The 23,116-nt window shown below is 55.6% G+C and overlaps 1 protein-coding gene and 1 pseudogene across 1 annotated transcript; one reads left to right on the top strand and one right to left on the bottom strand.

The window, feature by feature from the left end:
* Positions 1-1,341: 1,341 nt before the first annotated feature.
* Positions 1,342-6,534, bottom strand: LOC114089969 (carbohydrate sulfotransferase 13). Its single transcript, XM_027931980.2, is given in 4 exon segments — positions 1,342-1,697; positions 1,700-2,168; positions 3,219-3,301; positions 6,444-6,534. Coding segments are annotated over 4 exon segments (999 nt in total).
* A 2,315-nt stretch (positions 6,535-8,849) lies between these two features.
* On the top strand, positions 8,850-22,004 carry LOC139701599 (urocanate hydratase-like; annotated as a pseudogene).
* Positions 22,005-23,116: the final 1,112 nt, after the last annotated feature.

Genomic DNA, 23,116 nt, shown 5'->3' with positions numbered 1-23,116 from the left:
GGACTGTCTTAATAGTTACCAGCAAAGGGGGTGTCAAAAGAAAGGCCACCCGAGCACCTCCTGTGTCACCCAGTTCTGAGCACAAGACTCTCTTGGGTCATCCACTGAGGATCCTGCCTTGAGAGGGCAGTGGCCAGATGACCTGGCTCCACCCAGAAAGGATCAAGAACTGAGGACAGCCAAAGAGGACACCAGGAAGAATCTTCCAGAACCTCCTGGTTCCCTGCAGTCTTCAAGGGCCCGACAAACAAGTACCCAATCATACACATGCACACACACACACACACACACACACACACACACACACACAGTGGTTCTAAGGACAGGGCTTGGCTGAGCTGGTTTGGTGTTGAATCTTTAGCCTGGTCATAGTGAAAGATGAGACTGTCTCCAAGTTGTCACTGGATGGACCCTCATACCTGCACTTAGCACTCCTGCTGCCCCAGGGCACCCCCTCTGCACACCTGGGGACTGCTGCAGATTAAGTCAGGTTCTGCGACCACTGTACTCCAAACCCTCATGGCCATCTGGATTTCCTAGGCCACTCAGCAGCAAGGGAAACTCGGGGATTTCCCAAGATCTGACAGCCCCAGGTCCCTTCAGCAAAGGCACCAGAGAGGCAGAAAAACTCCATCCAATCAAAAAGTAACAAAACACTTTTATTTCTAAAACAGAACTCCTCCACCCCCAGCCCCACCAATGTCCTATGTAATCTGCCACCAAGGTGTGCCCAGGGCTCCTCTGGCACCCAGAAAGATGTAGCATCTGTAAAGACTGAGATCAAAGGGGAACTCAGGGCGGGGCCAGCCACAAGGGACCTATCTGTGACCCGCGGAGTGGAAGGCAGCTCACTCTGGATCCTGAGACTGGCCCAATGGAGATCTTCTCCCCTTGGCCAGGTCTGTCCTTGCCCAGGTGGGTTAGGTGGGCAAGGGCACTAGTTGGGGCCACAAGAGCCACAAGGTAGCATTCTGCTCTATGGCCCCATGAGCAGGATTGGGTCAGATTTGACCCTCAAATTGGCCACTTGCAGCCTAAAAACGAAAAAATGGATTATAAACTCTTGGCCACCCAAGCGGCTTGGGAAGGTACCTGTCACCTGGAGCAGGTAGAAGAAACAGGCAGAGGCAGGGTGACAGGTCTACAGCCACTTGAGCCAGGCAGTACCCCAATCTGGCCACGGGGGACCTGCACCCAGATGGGTGGCTGGCTCAGTAAATGTGTTTGCAGTGGTTCTCAAAGGGGGAGTCTTTCTCGGGCCCATCGCAGACCCCCACGCAGCCGCCACGTCCCAGGCCCTGCCGGGAAAGCACTGCCCTTCTTGCGGCCACCACAGGGACCCTAGCGCAGCCACAGGTAGGAGGGGGCCCAGTAGTTGAAGAGCAGGAAGTCCATCTTGTACAGATCGAAGAGGCGCCGCTGGTAGAAGGGGCTGATGTCCTGGAAGAGGCGCGCAGCCAGATCACGCGCAGGCAACGCCCGCAGCGCGGGGAAGCTCAGGTCCTGGGTGCCCACCAGGCCCAGCACAAAAGCCAGGTCCTCGGCCAGCGTCTGGAACTTGCCCATGATGTCATAGTGCAGGCGACACGGGTGGCAGAGCACGTGGGCACGCTCCCAATGCTCGTTGAAGGGCTCGTCGCGCCGCGTGCGCGGGTCCAGCACGTAGGTCAGGAACTCAGCAAAGCGCACGTCGGGCAGCGGGTCAGCGCCTCAGGCTGGGCGCAGGGATGCAGGCGTCGCAAGATGCTCATGCCATAGCGGCGCTGGAAGGTGGCGCTGTAGGGTCGCGAGAGCTTGTTGCGGTAGGCGGACGCCAGGCACTCAAAGGGCTCACGCATGAACAGCACAGAGGCGTGCAGGCGCTGGTTGACCTCCGCGGGGCTAAATTCGGCCAGTGAGCGCAGGCTGCCCGGCGCGTGCGCCTCATGCTCGGGGATGGCGCGCGCGTCGCCAAGGGCGCAGCCGTTCAGTACCAGCAGCACTCGCTTCCAGTTGGTGCAGGCCACCTTGGGCACATAGCAGTAGAGCAGCCCGTGCGCATCGTCCACCAACACGTGCCGCAGGTCCTCTGGCTGCAGCAGCCGCTGCCGGAGCATGTGACAGCTGCAGGCTCGGCGGAGCAGGTCGGCATGCTGCCGGTGCACCTCCGCTAGGGCCGAGAGCGGGCCCTGCGGGTGACAGGGACACGCATCAGAGCTGCTGGCCCCAGTGAGCTCCTGGGCCCTGGGGCTACCAGATGAGGCGCGCCCAGGGACTCGCGAACCTGGACTAGACCCCGGGCCTGGCACCGATCGCGGCCACCAATCCCAGCAGGAGAATCAGACCTGGACTTGGAGCGGGCCCAATGGGACCTAACCCTGCTGAGGCTCTGAGAAGGACGGGACCAATCGCGTGCACTGGAGACACCCTCAAGTATCAGGAGAGGCGCTCAGAATGGACAGGACAAGAGAAGAATGATGTCCAAGTGGCCTTGCTGTGCCAGGTGCGGTGGCGCACGCCTGTCATCCCAGCGCCCTGGAGGCTGAGGCGGGAGGATCACGAGTTCAAGGCCAGCCTCAGCAACTTAGCGAGGCCCTAAGCAACTGAGCAAGACCCTGTCTCTAAATTAAAAATATTTAAAAGGGGCTGGGGACATGGCTCAGTGGTTGAGTGTCCCTGTGTTCAATCCCCGATGCCAAACCATTTTCTTAAATAAAAATTAAAGTTTAAAAAGGGCTGGGGATGGGGCTCAGTGGTTAAGCACCCCTGGGTTCAATCCCTGGTGCAAAAAATAAAAATAAATAAATAAATAAACAAAACAAAGGATATTTTCAACTTACAATGGGCTTTTCCGGCTGTAACTCCATCCTAAATCAATAAGCAGCGCACAGGGAGATGGTGGGGGTGTGCGCACAGTGCGCACTGGGAGCTGAGTATGGGCAACGGCCTTACAAGCATGCGCAGTGGATCCCATGGTCCTCTGCTGGAGGCCAAGAAGAGGGTGGGGCTCCTAAAATTATGGGGCTGGAGGGATGAGGGATTGCAGGAAGGGTGGGTGGAGACCCCAGGGGTCTCAGTGTATCCCCAAGACCTGCCCTTGTCACTCACTGGACAAAGCCTGAGCTAAGGAGCATGACCCCCATGCCCCGGATCCAGTCCTGTTTGCCAGCAGGTACACGCAGGCACTCTGGGTCCCCATAGCTGGGGATGCAGCCGTGGGATTGGCTCTGTCCACCTACCTGTTCCAGGTCACAGAGTAACTGCAGGGGACTCTTCTTCTCCCCTCTAAGCCAAATGGAGCCCAGGGACATGTTTTCAAATGCTGTGGGGACACAGAGAAGAGGTGTCAGTGCTGTATGGGGTGAGCAAGCCGTGGACTCGGGGGTCTGGACACATCTGGGACTTGGGAACATAATCTCGTTCCTACGTTTCTTGGTCTCCCTAACACTATAGAATAATTTGGTGCCAGGGATTGAACCCAGGGGCACTTAACTACTGAGCCACGTCCCCAGCCCTTTTTATTTATTTGGGAGGCTGAGGCAGCCTCAGCAACTTATCGAGACCCTGTCTCAAAACACATTTTTCAGGCTCCCTCAACACCCCAGACTATGCCATGTGTCCCTGGAACAAAAGCCAGACTCCCCTGTGACCAGGGCACTGGGAGGAGGCAGAGACCTGCCTGAGACCCTTGGGGGTCAAGGATGGTTCTAGAACTTGGATTTCTATCACCAGACTGGGACTCAGGAACCTCTGGGGAACCTGTGGTTGCCTTCCCAGAACAACACACTCACCAGGAGAGGGCAGCCATGTTGTCTGGTCCCTCAGAGTCAGAGAGGCCCCAGGTAGCCACGGCTGCTGGCCAGGTACAGCAGCTGTCCCCTGGGCTGAGCTTGTAGGGGGGAACCTCACCACCTAGAGAGAAGGCGGGTTCTTATTGTCATTTTGCAGATGAGAGTTGCCCCTCTAGCCTGAGGTCACTTAGTGAAGGGGTGTGTCCAGGGCCACAGCTGGGAGCGGGCAGCTCTGGAGAGCAGCCCGTCTATTCCAGGGCCCTGCAATTTGGACCAGATGCCCCGCCCTTGCCCAGGGCCTGTTATTTCCTGGGCAGATCACAGCCTGCAGCAGTCCCCAAGGGCCAGCAGGCAGTGGGGACAAGTGGTCAGGCATCAGAGAAAAGTCCAAAATAGCTGTGGCCACTGATTACAGGGCAGGTCCAGCCCTACCCACACCCATGCCCGCCCAGCACCCAGACCACAGGACCCAGATGGGCAGGCTGGCCACAGACAGGGATAGAAAGGACAGAGGATCTAAAGAGGGGTGTCCTAAAGCTCCCCCGGAGACCCTCCAGCAGGGCCACACCAGGGGACCCACTCCCATTACCTGGACAGCCTGGGCCAGTGTCCTCAGCTCCATGTCCCTCCTAGGGCGACAGGCCTGGACCTGAGCTAAGGCCTGGGTGACTCATGGCAGCCACCAGGAACCATGCTGGGGAGAGAAGGGCGTTTTTGCTTTGAAAATGGAGAAACAGGAGGCGGGGGAGGGGCTGGAGGAGGGAGCAGGGATGTCAAAGAGACCAGGAGAGGCCACCATGGGTAGGGGACAAGTTATCTGGAGACTCCCCATGCTGTGGGCAAAGGTCACACCACCCAGTTTCCAGTTAATAAGTTGTGGCTAGTGGAAGTGTTGCAAGACGCTGCGAGCAGACAGCCACACCACAGCCTGGCTGACCAGCAGCACCTACACTGCAGGGCTCCCAAACGGAGTCTCCAAGACCCTGTTCTGCTCAGGCTCAGGATGCCCATTGTCCCCAGCACCTGAGGTCCCTGGGCCCCTTCCCTCACCCTCTCCAGGAAGGAAGATGTGGAAGGACATCTCCGTGAACACAGGGCCTTAATCACAGAGCCACATCCCCAGCCATAGTTTGTGTTTTATTTAGAGACAGGGTCTCACTGAGTTGCTGAGGCTGGCCTCCAACTCCCAATCCTCCTGCCTCAGTCTCCCTAGTCACAGGAATTACAGTTGTGTGCCACAGCAAGTGTCATCTCTGTCTTCCTTATCCCACACAAGCCAGTCTCCCAGTTGGTGGGAGGAGGGATGTCAGAAGGGTCAGAACTCAGAAGGTGACCTGGTGACTTGGGAGGCTGGGGCAGGGGAATCACAGGTTGGAAGCCAGCCTCAGCAAGTTGATGAGATCTGTCTCAAAGTAAAAAATAAAAACAGCTGGGCAGGGTGGTGCATTCCTGTCATCCAGTGGCTTGGGAGGTTGAGGCAGAAGGATCTTGAGTTCAAAGCCAGCCTCAGCCACTTAGGAAGGCCCTGTCTCCCTATATATAGGTGATTCCAGCTCCTTCCTGGGCCCAGAGAGGCCCCAGCTGCATCCAGTCATGGAGGGAGTCGCAGAGGGGCTGGGGGAGTGGGCAGAGGCCCGGTGGGCACCCCAGGGTTCCCCCTGGCTTTGCACACCTGGACCCTGGACCAGCCCTGGCCTCCGTCCCAGAGAGAGGTGAGGCAGGGCCAGAGCAGGCAGGTCCTCATCCCAAAGCTGCAGGAGCTCAGTACTATCCCCAAGGGCACCCGGGTGTGGGCTGACTGTGCCTTTGCTGTGGGCTGTGACAGACACCTACACCTTCCTAGACACAGCCTCACTTAAAAGGGCTTGTTGAGTGGCCTTTAGGCCACCAGCCCGGGCCCTCTGTCCCTCTGTGGGTAAATATTCCCTGGGCCTCATTCTTTGGGTCACCCTGATCCCAGAGTCCTGCTGTCCCTCCCTCCCTGAGGTACACAGCTATCTGGAGGGTCCAAGGGTTTCATAGAGACCACAGTGGGGATGTGGGAGGCCAGAAGAGACCCCAGACATCCCCCCTCCACACACACATACAGGGAAATGACAGTCACCAAGATCAGGCCACTGAGTAACCCCCAGCTCCAGACAGACTACATAGCTACCACTTAACCATCTACACTGTGGTCCACTCTGACCTCAGTTTCCTCCTCTATGAAATGGGCTGCTGGGAGATTTTCAAGGAGGACCTCTGAGCACTCCAAGTAGACACGCTGTCCTGTTCCTGGCCAGGGAGTGGCTGGGGACTGCACAGTGGGGACTGGCCGCCCAGTTCTCCCAGCCAGACCAGACCTGAGGGGGGTCCAGAGAAGCACCAAGTGTTCCTAGGGTGTGGACTGCAGGGGACTCCAGGAGGCAGGGCCAAGGATTCAAATAGACAGCTGAAGACTGAAGAGAGTCCAGTGTCCCCTCACGGTTACAGTCCTGCTCCCATCGGTTACCTCCGGTGGACTGCATTCCAGGGTGGCCAAATGCTCTCCACCTCCTCCTGCCTTCAGAGCCACTGAAGGGGCAGTAGGTGACCCCGCGATCTCCAGGGGACAGGATGCTGTGGGGTTGGGGGTTGGGACCCAGAGCATGGAGGGGTGGCGGGAGCCGGGCTGTCACCCGGGCTGTCACTCACCAGGGCGCAGGGTGCACAGCAGTAGCAGCAGTGCAGCGCCCAGACCCGCGACCACCAATGCGCGCCGCCTCCAGGAGCAGCGCCAACCCATGCTGCACCACTAAGGGGCTACAGGCCTACACAGCGCGGGGACATTGGCGCCAGGCTCCAGGACCCGCCCTGCCTGTCCGGGTGGTGCATTCCAAGGAGCCTGGGGACTGGGGAGGCGGGCGATGGCAGGTGGGGACACAAGTCTTCGGACTCTGCCCCCACGGAATAGGTCAGCAGCTCGCCCAGGTTAGAGGCTGGGCGGGTGGGAACTCGTTGCCAGAAAGTCCCTGCCCTGGGGTGTCACAAGAAGTCTTCACCAGTGGTGAAGTGGGAGGAGCAGGTCCCTCCTAGCTACTGTCCCTTGGCATTTGGTTTCCTTACAACAGCGCCCAGGGCTGGTCTGGGGTGAGCCCAGGAGCCTAAGGGAGTGGCCCCTGAACCTGAGTCCTACAGGAGCCCCATCCCCAGGATCAGGCACAAGAGTGTCCCTTATTCCCCCATGGACCATCCTGTCCCCTACCTTCCGGACCAGATGGCAGCATCCTGCCTGAGTTCCGGCTCCTGCAGATCTTGCCCAGCCTCTGGAAGGGGAAGGGACCCCCTGGGACATGCCCCCCTATCCTGCTGTGCCTCATCTGTGTCACTCAATAGTTCAGGCACCAGGAAGATCTCAGAAATTGCCTGGAAAGATAAAGAAAGGCAGGAGCCGGGCCAGTGGCCCACACCTGTAGTCCCAGTGGCTTGGGAGGTTGAGGCAGGAGGATCACAAGTTGGAGGCCAGCCTCAGCCACTTAGCGAGGCCCTAAGCAACACAGGGAGACCCTATCTCTAAATAAAATATAAAACAGGGCTGGGGATGGGGCTCAGTGGCTGAGGGCCCCGGGGTTCAATCCCTGGGACCCAAAATAAAGAAGAGGCAGAAGATGGAGTAAATAATAGTTGTGGTGGCTTGAAGATGTGGCCTCAACTGGTGATCATGGTTCTCAAGTGACAGGAAACCCAACTCACAGACAGAACCAGACACTCCTTATCATGTACTCTTCCAGCCTTGGTGACCTCCCGGTCACCCCCAGATTGGTCCAGGACCCAGAGCTTCCAAGCCATCAATGTCCCCTGCCACCCCACTTATAACCTAACCCCATTCATTAGTTTCCCCACCTGCCCTCCCAGGTACCAGGTCCAGCCCCTGGAGTCCTGCTGCGTGTCCTGGCTCCAGGCTGCCAAATGGTGGCCACAGTTGAGAACAACATCTCGCCTCTCTGTGTTCAGAGATGGTCCTGGAGATGGGGAGACCCACTAGAAGGTTCTGGGGGGAGGAAGGTTAAGAGGCCTCGCAAGAGGCCCAGAGTCTCGGGAACTTCCCTGAGAAGTTCCTTTCCACATCTGCTGTCCCCCAACAGACACTGCCCCTCTTTCATTCCTTCCACAGGTAGCAACCCCCTGTATGCACAGGCACCAGTGGAAAGAACGAGACGGTCACAGCGTCTGCTCTCATTGACTTTATGTTATATACGAGGACATAGAAAATAGGGACAGATGGATATGAATGGTGACATGAAGAAAATAAAGTGTATTAGAGATGGGCAGCTTAGCCGGGCACGGTGGTGCATACCAGCAATCCCAGCAGCTTGGGAGGCTGAGGCTGGAGGGTCATGAGTTGGAGGCCAGCCTCAGCAATTTAGCAAGGTCCTATGAAATTCAGTGATACCCTGTCTCTTAATAAAATATAAAAAGGCTGGGGACAAGGCTCAGGGGGTTAAGCACCCTGGGTTCAATCCCTGGGACCAAAAAAAAAAAAAAAAACAAGCCCTGGAAGGTGAGAGCCAGTGACCTTATTGTTGTTCCCTTCACAGGGTGTTTGGACACTTCCTGTCCCTGCAACCTGAGCAGTTAATTACCACCCACTTAATACATAGGGACAGGGCCAAAGGCCACGTGCCTGGTCAGGAGCTGAGCTGGAGTCACACCCAGGTGTCCCTTCCCAGGACCATTGGGACTCAACATGGATTGTGACAGTGGTGTCACACCCCCATAAAATTGCCAAAGCAACCCCCACTTGGAGTCCGACCAGCTTCCCAGAGTCATATTCCACAAAGCATCACCCTCCAGGCGAACCCACTGGAAAGGACCAGGGGACCCCCTGTCCCCAGTAGGAAGCTGGCCCCTCCCCCCGTCACCACCCAGGCAGCCCGCCTATCAATCAGGGACCAGAGGACTTGCCCCTGTGACCTGCAGGTGGCTCCTTCCTCTAGCCCTGGGTCCAATGAGGGGCTGGAGGAGGTGGCCCTGAGGCTACAGGTCCCAACACTGCTGGCCTCTGACTGCCCAGTCTCCTCCTGGCCTCTCCACAGCACTGGCCTTGACTCTCAGCCAGACATGTCCAGCCTCCAGGCACTGTGCTCGGGCCTGCCCCTGTGACCCCTGCCAGAGAACTGGGGATGCTGGCCTGGGGTGCCCCACGCCCCTGTCAAGACCCCTGGCCTCAGCCCTGCAGAAGAGCAGGTAAGAATTCAGCTGGAGCCTGAGGGGGCCTGGTGTCCCCTAGGTGCCCTCGGATGTCCCCATGGAGACCCTCTACTCCTGCCCCCTACTCAGTCCCTCACCCAGCCGCTGGGCCCTCTCAGAGGAGCGGGGGACAGGCCATGTGGGCCAGGAATCACCATCATCCTTTGCAGATGAGGATCTTGAAGCTCAAGGTCACCGGGCCAGCAAGTGGTGGCACACAGGCCACCTGTAGTGGGAGGACAAACGGGCTGAGTGTGAAATGGCCCAGAGCTAGCAACGGGCCTGTGTACCTTGCCCTGCCCCAAACACTGGCCTTTGGAGCCTGCTGAAGGCAGCATGCGCACAGAAGCTGCCGCTAGCATCCTACCCGGGGGCACAAGGGGGCTGGGGACAGTGGTGTGGCCCTATATAGAGTTTTCCACCTACTTATTTACAATTTTTTTCTTTTTTCTTTTCTTTCTTTCTTTTTTTTTTTTTTTTTTTTTTTTTTTTTTTTGTAGTACCAGTGATTGAAACCAGGGACTCTTAACCACTGAGCTCAGTCCCCAACCCTTTTTTTTTTTTTTTTTTTCTTGAGACAGGGTCTCACTAAGTTGCTTAGGGCCTCTGTAAGGGAGGTGGAAAACAAATTAGCACAAAGATGAAAAGAGGAACCCTACCATTTTCCAGACAAAGACCCCTTGGTTGGCTGCCCATTAAGCTTTCCCCTGAACCCCACCCAAAGTCAGGGTGGTGCTTGGAGGGTAGCTGAGGGTCGCTGTGGTCTGGTAGGGGCTGGGAGGAGCTGGAAAGAGGCAGGGGAAGGGATTGGAGGGAGGATCCTGGGGAGCTCGGGCCTTGGGCAGGGCTGATGCCTCAGGGGGCGGGGCTGATGCAGCAGGGGGGCTGCCACCACAGGGGCCGGGTTGATGCTGCTGGGGCGGGGCTTTTACTCCAGGGGCGGGGCTGGTATCCCAGGGGCGTGGCTCCACTTGGCTCCGCCCATCTGGCTCAGCTCCCAGGTGTCCAGCGGGTAGTTGATCTTTTTTACCCTTGGGTCCCCTACCTGCTGGGAGCCGGTGTCTGGACCTTCAGCCACTGAGGCCCGGAGGGACCTGCTAGTGGTGGCTGTGTGATGGTGATCAGCCTCTGCAGTGACTTATGATGGCAGAAAGACACCCAGGAGCTGGGAGGCTGAGCCCCATGGCTTTGCTCCTGTGTGTCACTGTTGGTTTGAAGGACATGAAACCCTGGGAATGGAGTCCACTTGTGGGGCTGTGAGTTGGATGGGGGCCACAGCTAGGTGTGGGGTGAGCAGCCTTCAGCTGGTCCCCAAATGCTGTGACTCTCATCACCACCTCCTTTACACATTGACTTGGGCTTATTTTTTAATGTGTTTCATTGGTTTTCAACAATTTTAAAAGGTTATTTTATAAGCTAAGCAAATGGCATATCATAAAAGTTTCTTCTTAAGCTTCCCAAGTCGCTGTGACTGGGGTTATTATTATTTTTTTAACTCTCCTTCCACATGCAATCAGTACAGCTGAGATGCCCAAGATGTCTCTATGTCCTTAAAAAGAAAATAAAATCAGGGAGACTTGCCACCCCAGCAACTTGGGAGGCTGAGGCAGGAGGATCGCGAGTTCAAAACCAGCCTCAGCAACAGCGAGGTCCTGAGCAATTCAGCGAGACCCTGTCTCTATATAAAATACAAAATAGGGCTGGGGAGGGGACTCAGTGGTTAGCATCCCTGAGTTTAATCCCCAATATCCCCGACCCCCCAAAAAACATATTTGATACAAATTAACATTATGGAATTAGAAGCTGGTCTTTCTTGTCCAGGGCTTTAGTGAAATGTCAAGTCCAGCCCAGGAATGAAGCCCACGTGGCCTTTAGAATGGGATTTGGACCTCGTGGCCACCTAGTGGCAAGTTGGGAAATCCATATAAGGAAGTAAACTTTTTTTGTTAGAAAGTGAAATTAAAGAAACCAGAGGCGGGTGTAATCTGAGGGGCTGGGGCAGGAGGACCACAGGTTCAAGGCCAGTCTCAGCCATTTAATGAGGCCCTAAGCAACTCAGCTAGACCCTGTCTCTAAATAAAATGCAAAACAGGGCTGGGGACGGGGCTCAGGGGTTCAGCGCCTCTGGGTTTAATCCCCAGTATCCCCCCAAAATTCCTCACATTCAGAGGTGTGGGGATTAAAAAAAAGGGGTGGGGAAGATTACTGCTCTGAGACCTGAAGAGAAGATGGGGAGGAGGGTAAGTGCAAAGGCCCTGGGGCAGACCTGGAATGCGGCAGGCAGAAGGGAAAAGAGTGATTGGAGAGCATGGGGCTTTGGGCTCTTTCCCTAGTTGGGCAAGATGGCCTCTCTGGGGCTCTCCTTTCCCTTGACCTCTTGGTCCTGGCTTCAGGCTCTGCCCTGGCATCGGGGATTTCCTCCCAGTGCCTGGCCTGAGGCTGCCCAGTGGAGAGGGAGCTAGCTTCTGTGCCACTCACACAGCAGGCACTGGGTGGAGGACACCTGCCTTCCCCTTCAGACTGCAGCCTCACTCCCTACCTCCCAGTCACCAGCCTCCAGCTAAGAGTCCTGAGGCCAAGAGATGGTCTGTGATGAGCCAGAGCAGGAGGAGCTTGTTCTGTCTGCATGACGGTAGAGGTGATGCAATCAGGGAGGCCTCCCTGGAGGAGGTGACTGTGCCTATGAGCCAAGGGTGAGGCTTTGGAGGTCCAAGGGTGGGTCAGTGGGAAGGAGCGAAGCCGTTCCAGGTGGGAAGGGAAGAAAGCCCGTCACCCCAGCTGCCTCTCCCTGTCCCCTGCTCAGCTGGCCCTGAGGAATGCCCTACGCTACTTCCCACTCGACATCCAGAAGCTGCTGGCCCCGGATTTCGCCCAGGAGCTCCAGCTGTACGGGCACATCTACATGTACCACTTCTGCCCCACCATCCAGATAAGGTGTGTGTTGATGGGCACAGACCGTCCTTCCTGTTTGATTTGGGAGCAACAGGGCCGGGCATGGTGGCTGTATCGGGGAGGCTGAGGCAGGAGGATCACCAGTTGGAGGCCAGCCTCGACCACTTAGCAAGGCCCTGAGCAATTCAGCAAGACCCGGTCTTGCTGGGGATGGGGCTCAGGGGCCGAGGGCCCCGGGTGGATTCCATCCAAAGACCATGGGTTGGTGGATGCTGCAGGTCAGCAGGAAGGGGAGCCAGGCCTGCCCACCCCGGTGACTGAACCTTCCTTGAAGGGCCTACCCAATCCAGCAGTACCCCAGTCGGACAAGAGTGGCCACCACCATCATGCACATGATCATGAACTACCTGGACCCCACTGTGGCTCACGTAGGGGCTGGGGACACCATGGCCTGGTGCCAGGGACACACTGTGACCTTGTGTGCTTGGAATTTAAGTATCGATTCAGCAGACGCTGCCAGACAAATGCAGGGGTCCCTGAACCCCCTGAAAGCTGTAACTCCATGACCTCAAGAGTCACACAAAGGATGCCTGTAATTTGGAGTGGTTTCGGGTTTCTTGAGAGGCTGGCCTCCAACTTGCAATCCTCCTGCCTCAGCCTCCCAAGTAGCTGGGATTTTACATGCATGCACCAATGTGCCCTGCTCAGTTTTCTGACAGCCACATAAGAAAATACAAAGGAACAGATTTTGTGCTATATTTATCCTAATATATCCCTAGCCCTGACCCCAGTCACACAAGCCAACGTTCTTACAGACATGGGTGTCCCAGGGCCTCACCCCATTTCCTTGCCTCTCTGAGCCAGGCCAAAGAATGAGTGTCCTTCTTCTCCCTGTCCACAGCCCCACAGGTCCTTCCCAGGCCTCTCTCACACAATGCCTTCTGTTCCTTAGTATCCCCAGGAGCTGGCCACCTATGGAGGAAATGGACAAGTGTTCAGCAACTGGGCTAAGGTACTGTGGCCATGTGGCCTCATCCCCACCCCAACCTAGAAAGAGTTTAGACCCCCAAGGCCCTAATCCCTAATGCCCAAGACTCCCACTCAGGACAGTGGACTTTTCAGCTCTAAGAATGAACAGGAGCCGGGCACAGTGGTGCACACTGGTCATCCCAGGGGCTTGGGAGGCTGAGGCAGGAGGATCACAAGTTGGAAGCCAGCCTCAGCAAAAGCGAGGCCGTGAGCAACTCAAGGAGGCCCTGTCTCTCAATAAAATACAAAATAGGACTGGGGATGGGGCTTGGTGGTTAAGCACCCCTGAATTCAATCCCGGTACCCCAAAATAAATAACGGGTAGCAGAAGCATTTTGGAGGCCCCAGGAGTCCCTGGAGTATAATAGAAACCTGGAGGTCAGGGCCACTGGGATGTGGCTTGGGGACCCAGCATTGGGTAGGTACACACAGACACTCACACTCTTATTCTTCTCCCAGTTCTCACTGACAATGTCCTACTTGTCGAAGATGACAGAGGATCAAACGCTGGTCATGTACAGCGGACACCCACTGGGCCTCTTCCCCAGCAGCCCTGGTGCCCCGAGGCTGGTCATCACCAATGGCATAGTGGGTTCCAAAAGAGGGGTCCTGGAGGCACAGAAGAGAGCCCAGTGCCCGGGACGCCATGCGGGCACCGTTTCTGAGAGCTCTCTGCTGTGCCCCCAGCCTGTGGGTCCCCAGCGTCTGCCCCCTCTCTCTGTTCCAGGTCATCCCCAGCTATTCCTTCAGGACAGAGTATGAGAAGCTCTTTGCCCTGGGGGTCACCATGTAAGTTTCAGCTTATTCCTGTGGCATTTTCCCCCATGAGCCAGCCTTCCTCTAAAAATCATTTTTCCCAGCAGTTTAGGAGGCTGAGACAGGAGGATCAAGAGTTGGAGGCCAGCCTTAGCCAAAGCAAGGCCCTGAGCAACTCAGTGAGACCCTGTCTTTCAATAAAGTACAAAATAGGGCTCGGGATGGGGCTCAGGGGTTCAGAACCCCTGGGTTCAATCCCTAGTACCAAAAAAAAGAAAAAAAAATTCTGTGATAACCCCGTACAGACTTGTCCCTTGTCATCATCCCTTAAATGGAACAATATATCAACTATGCCGCCAGCTCTACTGGGTGCTGTGTCACCTGCAGATTGTTCAAAGGTATCCAGGAGGATTGTGTGTGGACTCTTGGAAAATACCCTGTTTTATATAAGGAGGCTTTGGGTGTCTTTGGGGACCCTGCACTGGTGGCCTGGGGACACTAAGGAATGACCGTGATGAGAGGACAGACCTCTACCTGGTGACAGGTACAGGATGTCACTGTGGCCCCAGGAGAGTTTTGCTTCCTCCTGTGCCTGCCCAGGGCGTGATCATGAATCATTGTCACGGAAACCTCTCTCCCGTCCTCTGTCCTTCCCCAGTCAACTGTGGCTCCTGGCTCATCTCAGGTGTCCCCTGTGTGAGCATCTCGTTAGGTAGGTGGACCACTGCAGGCTGCCCCTGCACCTTGACCTTCTGCCCTTGGCAGGACGTCAGGGACTCTGTACCTTCCAGAATACCTGGGTCTCAAGTGTCCTTCTGTCACCTGTCCCAGGACATCATGATCCACTTACCCTCTCGCCTCCTGGTGTGGGTCATAAATAATGCCACAGGACCATCCTGCCCTGGTACATCTTTGTGGCTTGGGGAATGTCACTCTAGGATAATCGCTGTAGAAAATGAACTGACTGGCTGAGGCTGGCCTCCCACTTGCGATCCTCCTGCCTCAGTCTCCTGAGTTGCTGGGATAACAGGCATGAGCCACCAGCACCTTTTTGTTATTAAAGGAGAATGTGTGGCTACCCCTGGGGACAGTCCCACGTTCACTTGAAGCCTCTAAAAGCAGGGAAGTTGTGTCTGTCACCTGCCTCAGCGCCCTCCCCCCACTGCTTCTCTGTGGTCAGGTAAGGGCAGATGACAGCTGGCAGCTACTGCTACATTGGACCCCAGGGAATCATCCACGGCACCGTGGTGAGGATCGGGGCACTTGTGGCCAAGGGGGCTGGGTCCCAGGATGTGGACGGACTGGGAGTGGGCAGCGGGGACCTTACCTGTCCTCTCTGCAGCTGATGGTGCTCAATGCTGGGCATCGGTACCTGGGCGTCGAGGACCTGGCTGGGAAGGTCTTCGTCACCTCGGGGCTGGGTGGGATGAGTGGGGCTCAGGCCAAGGTGGCGGTCACCCTGGGCTGCATCGCAGTGATTGCAGAGGTGAACTCTCTGTTCTCTCCTCCTCCTCCTCCTGCTCCTCCTCCTCCTTCTCCTCCTGCTCCTCCTCCTGCTCCTCCTCCTGCTCCTCCTCCTGCTCTTCCTCCTCCTCCTGCTCCTTCTCCTCCTTCTCCTGTTCCTGCTCTCCTCCTCCTCCTCCTCCTCCTCCTCCTCCTCCTCCTTCTTCTCCACCTCCTCTTCCTCCTCTTCTTCTTCCTCCTATTCTTCTTCCTCTTCCTCCTCCTCCTGCTCCTCCTCCTGCTCTTCCTCCTCTTTCTGCTCCTTCTCCTCCTTCTCCTCCTCCTCCTCCTGCTCCTCCTCCTCCTTCTCATCCTCCTCCTCTTCCTCTTTCTCCTCCTCCTCCTCCTCTTCTTCTTCCTCCTCCTCCTGCTCTTCCTCTTCCTCCTTCTCCTCCTCCTCTTCTTCTTCCTCCTCCTCCTCCTTCTCTTCTCCTCCTCCTCCTGCTCCTCCTCCTCCTGCTCCTCTTCCTCCTCTTCCTCCTCCTTCTCCTCCTCCTCTTCTTCTTCCTCCTTCTCCTCCTCCTCCTCTTCCTCCTTCTCCTCCTCTTCTTCTTCCTCCTTCTCCTCCTTCCCTTACTCCTCCTCCTCCTGCTCCTCCTCCTCCTCCTCCTGCTCCTCCTCCTCCTGCTCCTCTTCCTCCTCTTCCTCCTCCTTCTCCTCCTCCTCTTCTTCTTCCTCCTTCTCCTCCTCCTCCTCTTCCTCCTTCTCCTCCTCTTCTTCTTCCTCCTTCTCCTCCTTCCCTTCCTCCTCCTCCTCCTGCTCCTCCTCCTCCTCCTCCTGCTCCTCCTCCTCCTCCTGCTCCTCCTCCCTCTCCTCCTCCTCTTTTTCTTTCTCCTCCTCCTGCTCCTCCTCCTCCTCCTCTTCCTCCTCCCCCTCCTTCTCCTAATCCTCCTCTTCCTCCTCCTCCTCCTGCTCCTCATCCTCCTCCTTCTCCTCCTCCTCCTCATCTTTTTCCTCCTCTTCCTCCTTCTCCTCTTGTTCCCCTCCTCCTTCTTCTTTTTTTCTTTTTCTCTACCAGGGACTGAACCCAGGGGCTCTTGACCCCTGACCCCCATCCCCAGCACTATGTTGCATTTTATTTAGAGACAGGGTCTCCTTGAGTTGCTTAGGGCCTCACTGTTGCTGAGGCTGGCCTCCACCTTGCGATCCTCCTACCTCAGCCTCCAGAGCCCCTGGGAAGACAGGCATGGGGAACCGCACCCAGCTGAAACCCCTTCTTTTTTTCTCCTTGGTCGGTCTTGGATCACACAGATGTTCTTACGCAGGAAGCAGGAGGGGACCGGTGGCTAGTGTTCTGTGATTACCGTGGGTGGGTTTGTCCCCAGGACTGTGTGGAGTCACCCTCTACAGAAGCTGGGCTCTGCTGGGAAGGGAGCCAGGATGAGGAACAGTATGCAGGGACCTCGCTGTGTCTCCTGAGACTATTACAAGAGCAAGTGGTCTGCATGGGCGAGGGCACCTTCTGAGTGGAGGGTGACATGCTGGGGCGATTTGTCATTGAGTGGCCCTGTGTCTCAAGGCGCCAGGTTGATAAAGCAGCTTTTGTCAAACATCACCAGCAAGGGTGGCTAATGGAAGTGACTGACAGCTTGGACCAGTGCATCCAGAGACTCAGGTGAGGATTGGGTACTGGGCTGCAGGGGGCTGGACTGGGCTGCTTTGGGTGGCCTGGGGACCAGCCACAGTTGGCACGTCATGGGAGGGATATTTATCTATTGGCAGTACCATGGAGGGGACACAGGAGTGCTCTACCACTGAGCCACATCCCAGTCTCTTTCTAAATTGCTGAGGCTGGCCTCACACTTGCAGGTCCTCCTGCCTCAGCCTCCTGAGTTGCTGGAATGAGAGGCGTGCACCACAGCGCCCTCTGGAGGAAGAGGAGGTGTCTGGCTGCCACAGGCTTCTCTCTGTCTAGAGTACAGAAAGTCTACACACTCAGTAGGGCCACAGCTCAAGACACGCCTGTTGTTGCTTTTGACACCTCTGCTGCCCACAGGGCCTATGATCCATGCTCATCTTCCTTTTGCCAAAATCAGCTTTGATTTTTCTTGTCCTCCTGTTTCCCCCAAACAATCTTGAGAATTGTCTTTAGGGAATCATATAATTTCAGGACACCCAGGAGGGCAATAGCGATCTCTGTGAGAGTGCTGAGAGTCATAATGCCCTAAATCACTGAGCCACCTCAGAAGGAGTTGTGCACACGTGTCATCCCAGAGACAGGAGGCTGAGGCAGGAGGATCGCCAGTCAGAGGCCAACCTCAACAACTTAGCTGAGGACCTAAGCCACTCAGCCAGACCCTGTCTCTAAATAAAATAGAAAAAGGGAAAAAAGGGCTGGGGACGGGGCTCAGGGGATATATATATATATATATATATATACTGTGTGTCCTGAACAGAGGACAGAGTCCCAGGGGAGGGGTGCGAGTTTGTCGGGGTGGGGGTGAAGCCAGATTTAAAGTTAGGTAGTCAGTGTAGTTAGGTAAATCGGGTGTAATATGGGTCTAATATCGAGTGAAATCTAAAATGGAGACCATGCTGGAGACCATGCGGAGAGTGACTCAGGGAAAACACAGGACAACTCATGGAATGTTAATGAAGTCCCAAAAAGGCCCTAGGCCAAAGTCCACCTCAAAGAAAGGTTAATGAACAGCCCCCAGCAAAAAGGTGCTGACTCAGAAGTCCTTCCTGACCAGATTACTTCTTTGGCCCACCTGTGTCCCACCCCTCGGTCCTTCCCACCTACATTCCATCACTGAAAGAACTATAAAAAGGGGAGACAACATCCCTTCCACGGATTCCACCTATTGGGTCCCCTTCTTCCTCCGGGAGAAGTCTTTTCTGCTGTCCTTTAATAAACTTCTAATTTCTACTCTGACCTTGCCTCGGCATGCTTCTTTGGTGTTATTCTTCAACATTGGGGAAGCAAGAACTCGTCACCGGTCAACAGCGGTAACAGGGGGGGGGGGCAGCTGTGCTGTGGGCCGCTCGGTTTTGCCATCTGCTCTGCTCTGGGGTCCTTCTAGGGAAGCGAGCAAAAAGAAGGTGGTGCTCAGCCTCGGTTACCATGGCAACGTGGTGGATCTCTGGTGAGCGAGGGGTGGGCTGGGCACCCTCAGGAACTCCACAGAACACCCCCCACCCCGCACCCAATGCAGCTGGCATCCCTCAGCTGGCCAGATATTTGCAAAGACGGATGGTCCTCGTCCTCTCCCAAGTCCCTGGCAGCCTTCCCACTGGTCCTCACCAGGGGATGGTGGGCTCTGCTGGCAGGGTGCATGGGTGGGAACCGGGGTGCAGCTCCCTCTGGACGGCCTCCAACCCAGCCTCCAATCCCCAAGGAAGGAGCCACACCCTCCCTGCATTGACCACTGACCCCTTCCCCCAGGGAGTGCCTCCTCCGTGAACTGGACACCACAGGGTAGCTCCTGGTGGACCTAGGTTCAGACCAAACATCTTGCCACAACCCCTTCAATGGCGGCTACTATCCGGTGAAGCTGGGCTTTACAGAGGCTCAGAGGCTCATGGCCTCCAACCCTGCTGAGTTCAAAGGCCTGGTCCAGGAGAGGTGGGGGAGGCCCAGGGCTGCTGGGGAGGGGGGGACTCCAAGACCTTCGGGCAGGGACAGCCCACCTCCTCTGCCCACTATGAAAGGCTGTCCCCTGGTTCAGCAGTGGCCAGCTGCAGGACTCTGGGCAGGACTTTAACATCCCTGAGCCTCTGCCTCCTGTCAGATGGGGTCATGGGCTCACCTAACTCAGGGAATGCTTGGGGACAAACGAAAAGATTTGTGGCCGGGCACGGTGGCACACACCTGTCATTCCAGCGGCTCCGGGGGCTGAGGCAGGAGGATCTCAAGTTGGAGGCCAGCTTCAGCAAAAGCAACTCAGGGAGACCCTGTCTCTAAATAAAATATAAAAAGGGCTGAAGACGAAGCTCAGTGGTTAAGCACCCTTGGGTTCCATTCCTGAGACCAGAAAAAAAAATTGCAAAATCCCTGCCCAATATCCAGCTGATTCTGGTCCCCTATGAGCTTGGGGACAAGGAGGAACTTGCTTGGGGGCTGTCACCTGGGTGAGGAGGGTTTAGACAGACAATGGGGACACCCCAGCACATGCATGGAGTCAGGGGAGTTTGGGGGCGTTGGCATCTTGCAGGGCTTGGACCCTGGAAGGACCCAGAGGGCTCGGTAGGCGGGGCCTGGAGGGCGGGGACACGGGGTGGAGCCAAGGCCCCTCCCTTGCAGCCTGAGGAGGCCATCAACTGGCTGGCCCAGGAGAACTTCTTCTTTTGGGACTATTGCAACGCCTTCCTCCTAGAGGCTCAGCGAGCGGGTAGGCCAGAGGGAAGGGCTGGGAGGGTCCCCTCCTCCTGCTGCACCTGCCACCGAGCCAGCGCCCTGGGAGTTTCCCCTAAGCCTCTACCAGGGCCTTTCTCCCAGAAGCTGGTCCTGCCAGGTGTGCATCTGGGCCTCTCTGGGCCTCAGTTTCTCCACATAGTTGAAGAACATTAACTGCTGGTCAGAGAGCAGGTGGAACACTCAGGGATGAGCTCCTGTCCCTGACCCTGCAATTTCCCTCTTTCAAGATGCAAACTTCTTTCTAAGACAGGAGATCCATGTGCAGAGCAGAGGGTCCAAAGGTGCTCAAAGATGCACGGGGGGCCCGCTAGGTGGCGATCGCCTGTTATCCAAGCAGTTCAGGAGGCTGAGACCTCCATTTATCTGTTGTTATTATTATTATTATTATTATTATTATTATTATTATTATTATTATTATTATTTACCAAGGATTGAACCATTGAACCCAGAGGCGCTTACCCACTGAGCCCCGTCCCCAGCCCTTTTTATATTTTATTTAGAGACAGGGTCTCCCTGAGTTGCTCAGGGCCACGCTAAGTTGCTGAGGCTGGCCTCCAACTCGCGATCCTCCTGCCTCAGCCTCCTGAGCTGTTGGAATGACAGGCGTGCGCAACCTCACCCTGTTATTATTATTACTTTTTTAAATTATTGCATTATATTTATATATGTAAACACAGGGTTTATTGGCTGTATTTGTACATAGACTTGTTTAAAAAAAGAATCACGTTGATGATCCTTCCCCAGCCTTTCCCTGAGCCCCTTGTTGACGTCACCATGTGGTGGCCATGTGGATGCTCACCCTGGGGATGTGCATTCTGTCCGTAGGAGCAGATGTGGAGAAGAAGGGGGCCAATAAGACAGAATTCCGCTACCCCTCCTACGTCCAGCACATTATGGGGTAAGTGACGGGGTGGCCACCAGTTCCAGGTATCCAGTGCCAGCCCAGTCCTTTTCAGGGCCTGGGATGTGGCGTTTGGGTCCAACCAACCACCCTCAAGGTCATGTGCTGTGAGACCCTCATGTAGCCCCAAAGCGACCAGGTACTAGATCACAGGGTTCCCATGATGACAAGGAACCAAGCCCCGAGAGACTTTGTCAGGACCTGGTGAGGAGACAGGCGGGCACCAAGGGGCAGGACAGTGAGGTCCCTTTCTCGGAGCCCCGGAGACTTCAAGAGCCTCTCCCTTAAGTGGGCTTCTGTGGTGCTGTTGGGGGCAAATGTGGGAATTCGTGACCCTGGAGAGAGGTCACCGCAGGCACAGGCAGCCCCAGGCGGCCCTGCAGAGTTTTCTCCCAGGGCCGAGCACAGAACCATCCTCAGTCCTTGTCCTTGTCACAGACTTCTGAGGCTGGCCTCCAATTTGGGATCCTCCTGCCTCAGCCTCCCGAGCTGCTGGAATGACAGATGTGGGTCACCCTGTCCTGCTGAAAAATATTTTTTAAAACAAAAAGGTGAAGGTCACCTTCTCGAGTTCAGCATGGAGCTGGGCTCAGCCTGGAGAAGGATGCAGGGGGATAGCCCCCTGGGAAGGTGCCCCCACCCAGCCTGGCAAGCACTGAAGCCCACGTGGGCTCTTTTCTCAGCTCTCACACCTGGTGATGGGTTTTCCCATGATTTTACAGCAACCACGTGGAATTTTTTGGACCAAAATCACCGATAGCAGTTTGAGATGAATGCTGCTTGTTCTTGTTCCGGTCTCTCTGGTTGGCGTGTTCCCCGGAGTCGCACCCCTGTCCCTGGCCAGAGGTGCCATCAACCTGGGAACCCCCCACACACACCATTGAAGAGACATTTGTCTCTACAGGGACATATTCTCCCAGGGATTCGGGCCTTTCCGCTGGGTCTGCACATCCAGGGACCCCAAGGCCCTGGCTGTCATGGATCAGCTAGCCACATCTGTGCTGGAGAAGGCCATCGCTGAGGGAGGTAATGTCCTGGGGTGGGGAGGTCGGCCATAGGTACACACTGTCCCCAGGAGATGTCCTCCGCTGTGCGGGTCAGGATCCTATAGGTGGAATTAGCAGGAAGCCAGTGCATTCGTTAGCTTTGCAGTACTGTGACAAAAGGCCTGAGAAAATCGGCGTGGTAGACAAAAAGGTTTACCATGTCAGAGGTTCCAGGGTACGATTGGCCTCGACTCCTGGTTTTGGGGACATAGTCAGAGCAGGCATCTGTAGCAAGCAACCTGGACCAGGAGGGCCCAAGACTCCGGCAGGGGTGCCCTCTGCCCACGCCACCCCACTTCCTCTCTACAGCAAAGACGGAGTCTGTGAAACTACAATATATGGACAATGTCCGCTGGATCTGCGAGGCGGCCAAGCACCACCTGGAGAGGCATCCCTCTGGGTTCCAAGGGGAGAACTGGATGTTCCTGGGGGAGGCTGATTTGGGATCCTGCTTGTATGAGCATTCACAGGGCACAGACACGGGACCACATGTGACCATGTCAGAGCCCCTGGGAGGGGCAGTGGCCACCACCTTGCCCTAGGAAAGAGAGATGGATACAGAAGACTGGGACCTTAGACCAGGTGGCTGGGGAGACATGTGGAGGAACAGGAACCCCCTGTGAACTATTGCCAGCAAATCAACATGGTACTGCCACCCTCAAATATAGGAAGTTCCTGGGGGGTGGGGATCAAAAAGAGCCTATCATCCCAGTGGCTCAGGAGGCTGAGGCAGGAGGATTGCAAGTTGGAGGACAGCTGCAGGAACTTAGCAAGGCCCTAAGCAACTCAGGGAGATCCTGCCTCTAAATAAAATAGAAAAAGGGCTGGGGACGGGGCTCAGGGGTTAAGCACCCCTGGGTTCAATCCTTGGGACGCTTTTGCTGTGGTTGGTTCCTTTGCCTGAGGATCAATTCCCAGAGGTGGGGACCCCAGGATCCAGGGACTTTCATAAGTTTCTTTTCCTGGGCTCTGGACATGTGCCTTCAAGGTCCAGAGCACGCACACACACACACACACACACACACACACACACCCACACACACACACCTGGATAAGTGCATCTTTGGCATTTATTCCAATTTCCAACATCCACTAATTCAGGAAGTGCAAAAGGATCCTTTTCATGAAATTAATTTCTCATTTTCCCCCATTACAAGGTGGGTGGGGGTGGGGAACATCTGCACCCCCTTAGATACCACTTATATATATATATTTTTTTCTCACCCTCTGCCTATGGGATCTTTGGTTTGAAAACCACATTTTGCAGGCTACAGAGCCTATTGATCCCAAGCCCTTCGGATGCAGAGGCTTCCCCAATCTTTTTACAGTGTCCTTTTTATACACCCTTAATCTTATGAATTCTTTGATTTATTTATTTTTTTTATTCCAGGACATGCATTAATGCTTCCAATATCCACCAAAGCACCCACTCCGTTCCTCTCCTGTTTTCTATTATTGGATCGCTTCTAGTTCAATCCTCCCATTTCATGGAGTCTATGAGATCCCCTATTCTTTTCTCTTTTCAAAATTGAGCGCTACATATCTCATTTGGTAAGCTATTTGTTTTTCCCCATTCCTGATATTGAGTCTTTGTGTGTGTGTGTGTGTGTGTGTGTGTGTGTGTTTTTGGTACTAGGAATGGAACACCAGGGGT

This window comes from Marmota flaviventris, chromosome 13 (assembly GCF_047511675.1).
Source record: "Marmota flaviventris isolate mMarFla1 chromosome 13, mMarFla1.hap1, whole genome shotgun sequence".
Lineage (NCBI taxonomy): Eukaryota > Metazoa > Chordata > Mammalia > Rodentia > Sciuridae > Marmota > Marmota flaviventris.
This window is presented reverse-complemented; position numbering and strand designations above follow the sequence as displayed.